Source organism: Danio aesculapii, chromosome 15, assembly GCF_903798145.1.
Source record: "Danio aesculapii chromosome 15, fDanAes4.1, whole genome shotgun sequence".
NCBI lineage: Eukaryota > Metazoa > Chordata > Actinopteri > Cypriniformes > Danionidae > Danio > Danio aesculapii.
Window position 1 is genome coordinate 43297447 of NC_079449.1, and position 8852 is coordinate 43306298.

General features: G+C 39.2%; 1 protein-coding gene across 1 annotated transcript in view; it reads left to right on the top strand.

Annotated features, from left to right (window-relative positions):
* schip1 (schwannomin interacting protein 1) overlaps window positions 1–8852 on the top strand; it is a 276819-nt gene that overhangs the window by 65010 nt on the left and 202957 nt on the right. The window contains exons 3-5 of the mRNA XM_056474002.1: window positions 729–781; window positions 1395–1469; window positions 4819–4957. Of these exons, the coding sequence (XP_056329977.1) occupies window positions 729–781; window positions 1395–1469; window positions 4819–4957 (267 nt within the window). The remainder of the gene's footprint in view (window positions 1–728; window positions 782–1394; window positions 1470–4818; window positions 4958–8852) is intronic.

The following is an 8852-nucleotide window of genomic DNA, read 5'->3' on the forward strand; positions in this document are numbered from 1 at the left end:
TCCATTCATGTTCAGAAGTGTAAAGTGATTTTTTTTGTATAAGAAAACTGTACATGCTGGTTCTTGTTAATAAAAAAAGAGAGAGAGGGAGAAACATTACCTGATGTATCGTTGGTAATATTTCCGCAAGATGACCATGTCGCAGTTTAGCTAAATGAATTCACGCCTCCTCCTGAAGTGACGTGCGATTCATTAAAACTTTGTTTTCCAGCCACAGTCGCGCTTCATTCTCGAAATGTACAGTTTGTCTAAAGTCATGTATATAAACTATGTAGTATACTATGAGCAGGGATACAATCAGCCAGCGCAGTCGTAGCTCCATAGTAATTAGCGTGATGTTGTGTCTGCCGGTTTGTTTACTTGCGGGAGTTCCATTGGCATTTTCCCGCATGTTAATTCTGACCAATCGAAAAGCAGTTTAGCAAATATGTTCAACAACATCTGGCCAATGAGAGATGTGGATTTTGTCACATGACTGCATTTTGGTTCTTTTCATCTGGTTCGGACCAAAGCGATCAGTGTGGTGTGAAAACGACCCAAAGACGGCAGAAAATGCTACAATGTATCATTTATTGCACTTGGTCCGGACCAAATGAAGCGAACTACAGATGTGAAAGCACCCTTAGTCAACCTTTAAACATGCCCTGTGTACTTCACAGTCAGTAAAGTGTGTAAATGTGAGTCCTCCGCTGATTTCATCCTTGTTTTCTGTCGTGTGTTTCTCTCAGGAGGAGCTCAAGATGTTCCAGTGTCTGAAAGACGGAGGATATGAACTGCAGAAGTGAGTCGAGCGACTGTAAACTACAGATTCTGTGTTTGATGCTTGATTATTTCACTGAACATCCAGCCATACAACACCAGAGATTCCTTCATTCATTCATACATTTTCTTTTTCGGCTTAGTCTCTTTATTAATCACAGCGGAATGAACCGCCAACTATTCCAGCATATGTTTTACACAGTGAATGCTCTTCTAGCTGCAACCCAGCACTGGGAAACACCCATACACTCTCATTCACACGCACAGACTACTGACAATTTGGCTTACACAGAAATGACCACTCATCCAGCTGGGACTCGAACCAGCGGCCTTCTTGCTGTGACAATCAACGGTTAATATAGTCCCCACCTGGATATAGAAACAAGTCTGTGTATGTGTGTGTTGGTTTTGTGTATGTCTGTGAGTTTGTGTGTGTGCGCATGTGCGTGTGCGTGTGCGCGTGTGCGAGCATGTACGTGTGCATTTGTGTGTGTCTGTGTGTGTGCGTGTGTGTGTGTGTGTGTGTCTGTGTGACAGTGAAGCTGTTTTCCTCAGAGACTGTTAATTAGTTAAGCTCAACAATGTGGACGTCTTCAAGAAAACACCATTAAAGGGTCAGTTTGTGTGTGTTTCAGTCATCAGATGGTGACAGACGTGGAGAATAACATCACAGTGAACGCTGAACATCCTCTGGAGAACACGGTGCTGATGTGAGTCCACATTTGACATGCTTTTACACCTCCTTTAGTCCATTTCTCAATCATTATAGGTCATATTTTAGTGCATTTAAACAAAACTGTTTTATTAAGCATTAAAGGAGACCTATTAAGACTCTTTTTAAAGGATGTAAAATGCATCTCTGATGTCTCTAGTGTGTGTGTGTGTGTGTGTGTGTGTGTGTGTGTGTTTCAGCTCAAAATATCCCACTAATAATGTTCTCTAACTCTCTGAAACTGACCCTTTCAGGCTTTGATCTTAATTGTTTTGGTGACTGTCGCTTTAAATGCAAATGAGATTGTGCTCTTTTCAGAAGAGGGCGGAGCTACAGATGCCTGTGTGTCAGCATAGTGGCAGATTCAAAACTCTAATGGCGCACAGCTGCTTCTCACTCATGGCTGTTTATGCTAATGAGGGAGAGATGGGCACTAGTGGGCGGGGCTTTCTCCCTCTGATGACATCATAAAAAGGGAGAATGTCGATCAAATTGTTTCTGCAGACTCTTTCCATCAAGTCTGATTATAAAAGATAGAATTAATTAATGTTTACCATTAGACACTGGTTATATTCACACACTGCTGACACACAACTCTGTTTAAACCGCTTAAAGAAGTGATTTCTGCATAGTAGCTCCCCTTTAACATAAGAGTTTGGTCACTGAACATCTTTAGAAAATAGAAAGGTAATACATTTTAATTCAAATTAGTTATTGCAAAAAATATTGACTCCAAATGTTCAACTAAATTAGCTTCTTTTTAATGTTTCTCTTGATTTTTTTCTTGTTTATTAATTCAGTTCAATTCAATTCATCTTTATTCGTATAGCGCTTTTACAATGTAGATTGTGTCAAAGCAGCTTCACATAGAAGATCATAGTAAATAGAAACAGTGTAGTTCAGTTTTCAGTGTTTAAGTTCAGTTCAGTGTGGTTTAATATTCACTGCTGAGAGTCCAAACACTGAAGAGCAAATCAGGTGCTCAGGATACGGCCTGGTCCAGGATTCTGGAAACCTTGGGATCATCTCTTCACAGGTCTTGGATCGGATCAGTGGCGCTGCATAGTCTCTGAGGGCCTCGGGATGAGTATCCCCAGGTGGAAAAGGAGAATAACGAGAATAATTAGCGTAGCTGCTGTTCATAGCGTATATAAACGAGATTGGTGGAGCACATATATGTATCATACCGTTAATCGATGCATTAAGTGTATGCTTTACTAAAAAGATAGGTCTATAATCTAGTTTTGATCTGCGAGAGAGTGTCTGAGCCTCGGACATTATCAGAAAGGCTATTCCAGAGTTTTAGGAGCCATAAATGAGAAGGCTCGACCTTTTAATTAGGATTCCTTCCTTTTAAATAAGATTAGTTTAAGTGTACTCATTTTTGGACTGTGATGTTTTTATTGTGTTTTTTGTTAATTCAGTTCCAGTTTTGGTACTGACTAATCTAATGTATATACACAAATATACTACTGTAAAATATCTATTGGCGAGCCAATAAGTGCAGACGTATTAATAATGAAGAAGGAGAAAAAGATTATGTATGATGCACACTTTAATATTTACATTTACATTTAGTCATTTAGCAGGCGCTTTTATCCAAAGCGACTTACAAATGAGGACAAGGAAGCAGTTTACACAACTATAAGAGCAGCAGCGAACAAGTGCTATAGACAAGTTTCAGGTGTGTAAAGTCTAAGAAGCTGAGCATTAGTAATTTATGTATTTTTTTTTGAGAGAGAGAGTACAGTTAGTGGTATAGCCAGAGAGGCAGTTAAGATTAGGAAGGAAAGTGGAGACTAAACAGTTGAGTTTTTAGTCGTTTCTTGAAGACAGCAAGGTCGCTTTGTAAGCAAACATCAGAGCTATGAATTTGATGCGAGCAGCAACTGGCAGCCAGTGCAAACGGGTGAGTAGCGGAGTGACATGTGCTCTTTTGGGTTCATCAAAGACCACTCGTGCTGCTGCGTTCTGAAGCAGCTGAAGAGGTTTGATAGAGTTAGCTGGAAGCCCGGCTAGTAGAGAGTTGCAATAATCCAGTTTGGAGTTAGTATAAGTATAATATAGTATAATTATGGTTTAATTTAAATTTGTCTTTGTTTGGTTGTGGTATTACTGTCTATTTATTTTTGGTATAGTGTAAATTTGTCCTTTATTGGTTTTGGTATTTGTTTCTGTTGTTTTATTTTATTGTAAAGAGGAATTACCAACCTACGTCACACATGACGTCACACGGGTTCCCGGTTGCAAAAAGAGACTGGTTGCAATAGCAAACATGTCGTGTTGTGCGGTAGGATGCCAAATTCGTCCAAAAGACCAAAAATAGAAAGCTTAACTTTTACCGTACACCGTTTGGCTTTTAATGCCAAATGCAGACGTCTTTGGCTAAAATGGAGCTGAATGGAGTGAGGACCTAATTAGAAATGCTGGACTCTGCAGTTCTCATGTTATATCAGGTAAGTTGACGCTATGCTAAATCATACACATTACTCATTTTTGATTGCAGCAATGATTTCAGCATAACGGTTAAATATGGTGAATTAAACTGCACACACTGAATGCTCAGAATGAAATGTAAACATGTGCGTTCACATACCCTGCCGTACAAGAGCAGTTCGCTGTCAGAATGCAGTTGTTCTGCTTGTTGATGATTACCCAGGCCTTGTACAGCTCCGTCTTCTTCCCTTGTCTTTGGCTAGGCAGAACCTCAATTTTTAGCTCTACAGAGTTTTGAATCTGGTCATCATGGAGCATTATTTCTTGCACATGACCACACAGAACAGAATTGTAGGCATCCAAAGACGTGTAGACCTTTAACTTCTCTCTTGTTAAATCACTTGGAGTTTCAGTGAGATAGTTGTATATTTGGGGCTGGATGCTTGGTCATTTCATCTTCTCCAATATCCATTGGAAGGGTGCTATCGCAAATGAACCTGTCAGACGAACGCCGCTTACTTTATTGTTAATTTTGAGGAATAACTGTGCTTATCACTGGGTGACAAGCTGTTATAATACGCTGAAAGCATTATGTACATAATATATGTAATATGTAATCAATATAACTCTACCGCATCAGATGTCATTCCCTTGCTGTGAATACTAGCGCTCCCGTTTTTTTTTCCTGCAACCTCGCTGCGCACGCATTCCGAATGTTTACAAACATGGTAATTCATCTACTGGTTTTGTTGTAAATTTGTCATTTTATTTGTTGGACCCCAGAAGAATAGCCACTATGTTGCTAGTAGTGGCTAATGGGGATCAAAATAAACGTAAACGAAACACCACATTAAAAATAAGTCGTTTGAGTATCAAATAAAGTATCATCTGTTTCTGTTTTTCCCTGTCAGCATCCAGCAGGACTGGCGGGACTTTCTGCAGACACAGGATATCCTGGAGAAGAGAAGCCCCTCCCCTCCCTCTCTGTCCTCAGACAAGATGATGAGCCTGTCAATCAGCATGAACACCCTATCAGACGGCAGCACTCCTGTAAGCCCCGCCCTCTTTATCCAGCTGTGGTGTTTGTGTAGATGCAGGAGTTTCAGTTGTTTGTGTGGAGATGTAGTTCAGTTTGTGTGTTTATCTGTTCTGCTCTAATGCGTAAATCTGATATATGAACATTTCAAAGCAAGTTGGAAAGGTAAAGCATTTACCACTCTGTGATGTTTCCTTTTCACAACACTTGAGATGATCAGGAACTGAAGACACCAAGTGATGAAGTGTTTCAGGTGTAATTTTGTCCCATTTTTCCTGCAAACATGTCTTAAAGTGGGCAACAGCACAGGGTCTTCATTGTTGCATTTTGGACACTGTTAACATAGGGCTTCCTTTTGGCATCATACAGTTTTCACTGGCATTTGTGGATGTAACTATGTCTTGTGGAACTTGACAAAGGATTACCGCAGTAGTCCTGAGCACATGTGGGGATCTGTCTTATAGATGAATGAGGATTCTTGATGCAGCGCCCCCTGAGGGATCGGAGATCACAGTTGTTCAGCTTAGGCATGCGCCCTTGTCCCTCCAGATTCCTTGAATCTTTTAATGATGTTCTGCACTGTTGAAGGTGAAATATCCAAATGTCTTCCTCTCTTTACTTCAGGAACATTGTTTTTAAACATTTCAATCATTTTCTCCTGTATTTGTTCGTCAAACTGGCGATCCTCAGCCCATCTTTGCTCCTAAAGGACTAGACCTTTCTTGGATGCTGCTTTTGTACTAAATCAAAGTTACAATCACCTGTTTTTGTTCATATAGTCTGCAATGTACTACAAGTCAAAGAAAATTTAGAAATTGCTACTTTCTTTTTTTAATTGCATTGATTTTTCCATACTGTCCCAACTTTTTCTGATTTGGGGTTGTACAAAGTAACTAGTTACTGTAATTAAATTACTTGGTCCCACTTTATATTAAGTGGCCTTAACTACTATGTACTTACACAGAATTTAATAATTCATTACAGTGTACGTATTGTGTAAATACATGTATTTACTGTGTACTTATGCTTGGTTAAATACCTGTATGTAAATAGATCTGTAATTAAATTCTGTAACTACATTTGTAAATACACTGTTGACCATCCCTTACACCTTAACCCACCTTTAAACCTACCCATACCACCAAACCTGTCCATAACCCTGTCCCAGGGGTCAAGCTTTTTTCAGCAAAGAGCCATTTCTGATTATTTTTTTATTGAATGGATTTTTCAAAGAGCCATTGGGGTGGGGGGGGGGGTTGGGTGTATATAACAAAACCTTTATTTATTTAGAAACAAAACCTTTATTTATATCCACAACTTAAAAAGAAGCAAATATGACGCATCACAATAAATTAAGAATGGACTATTTGTAGATTAATTTCTTTTTGCCATCGCCACTCATAAATGTTGTTTGAATTTACATGCATTAGGCTACCATAGAAATGTAAGTCACTTGCCCTTTATTGGTGTCACGATTCAAGTTAACCCACAGCACCACACATGTGCATTGGTTGAGACATCCTTTTATTGCAAACTGAGGTCTTAATCGTTTTGCTGTAGAAAATACAATATAAAGCAGATTGTAATTGTATTTTCAATAGAAAACAGAAAACAATAGATTTCTGACAGTTATAATTTTTTTAACTTTATAATATTATTGAGACAGCTGAGAGAGCCACATATTTTTGGTCAAAGAGCCACATGTGGCTCCCGAGCCATAGATTCCCTACCCCTGCCCTACCCCTATCCCAACTCAAGAGCACCACAAGTGTTCTCAAATACATTATAAACAGTGAGTACATTGTATTTATTTATTTATTTATTTAAGTACATAGTAGTTAAGGACACTTAATATAAAGTTGGACCAATTATTTTTGTGCTGAAAAAGTAAAGGAAGGGGTTACTTTTGTTTTTTTAGGAAATTTATTTGCAGTTACTTATAATATACACTCACCGGCCACTTTATTAGGTACACCTGTCCAACTGCTCGTTAACGCAAATTTCTAATCAGCCAATCACATGGCACTCAATGCATTTAGGCATGTAGACATGGTCAAGACGATCTGCTGCAGTTCAAAGCGAGCATCAGAATGGGAAAGAAAGGGGATTTAAGTGACTTTGAATGTGGCATGGTTGTTGGTGCCAGACGGGCTGCTCTGAGTAATTCAGAAACTGCTGATCTACTGGGATTTTCACGCACAACCATCTCTAGGGTTTACAGAGAATGGTCCGACAAAGAGGAAATATCCAGTGAGTGGCAGTTCTGTGTTCTTAGTCTCCATTTCTGCTGCCACATTCGGATGGTCGGCTCAGAATTTGGCATCAACAGCATGAAAGCATGGATCCATCCTGCCTTGTATCAGCGGTTCAGGCTGGTGGTGGTGGTGTAATGGTGTGGGGGATATTTTCTTGGCACACTTTGGGTCCATTAGTGGGTCCATCACCAATTGAGCATGGTGTCAACGCCACAGCCTACTAGGGTATTGTTGCTGACCATGTCCATCTCTTTATGACCACAGTGTACCCATCTTCTGATGGCTACTTCCAGCAGGATAACGCACCTTGTCATAAAGCGTGAATCATATCAGACTGGTTTCTTGAACATGACAATGAGTTCACTGTACTCAAATGGCCTCCACAGTCACCAGAACTCAATCCAATAGAGCAGCTTGGGATGTGGTTGAAAGAAAGATTGGCATCATGGATGTGCAGCCGACAAATCTGCAGCAACTGCGTGATGCTATCATGACAATATGGAGCAAAATCTCTGAGGAATATTTCCAGTACCTTGTTGAATCTCTGCCATGAAGGATTAAGGCAGTTCTGAAGGCAAAAGCGGGTCCAACCCGGTACTAGTAAGGTGTACCTAATAAAGTGGCCGGTGAGTGTACTTGCCTTAAATACTGTAGTTCATTTATAATATATATTAATATAAAATATACTTTGCAGATTAATTTTCTTTTTCTACTAAAGAACAGTTATCATTTATCAAGACATCTGCATATGCTTTTTTTTAAAACAAATTAGTTTATGAAAGTGTAAGCTATAAATTCAGAGAAGCCATGCAAATTTCCTATGGGAGAAATGACTAGGGTTAATAAACGGTCAGACTACTTGCTGTACAAACAAGTGTGTTCGTGACTATACATTAAAAGTAGAATAATATAATAAAAAAATATCAGTTTGCAACATCAAGCAGCAGAACGAGCTGCTTTAACCTCTAAAAATCAACAAACGTGAACGAGAGCGGACATCTTCAGGCAAAAACGCTCATACATGAAGAATAAGGTCAATAAATGAGTGCTCTGTGTATCAGCAGTGTATTTCTGGACATTTCGCAGTGTGTTTTATTATATGAAGTGCTGGCTGTGGAATATTGGACAGTCGGGTTGTTATTATTATCATTGTGCTGTTGAAAATGCTGTTGAGTTGAAAATATTTGACTTGAGCATCTCTTAGATGAGCAGTAGAGGGCGCTGTTGGTCAGGCTGTGCAGAACATTCTGTCACTCAGGCCTTCTCACTGTTATTTCAATGCTGTTGTTACAACAAACAACTGAGCTTTAAAACTAAATAGTGACCAACCGGAAGATGCTAAGGCTTTTATTTCAGTGTGTTGACGTGCTCTGAATATTGAGTAGGGGGCAGGGCTTTCTTTGCTTTTTAGTTATGTCAATTTTGACCATTTTAACTGTGGTAAAAAAATCCTACATTATTATTTGTTGTATCTTGACGTTTAAGGACTTTTTCTAGAACAATCCCAGTAGAACATTAGAAAAAATGAATCATGTTTCATAAAAGCTCTAGACATTTAGGGCACAACGGTTGTCCTTGGGGTCTCTATTTCATATTTTATATTTTTACTGTACAAACCTACTGACACACACACACACACACAATAAAAGTTTGC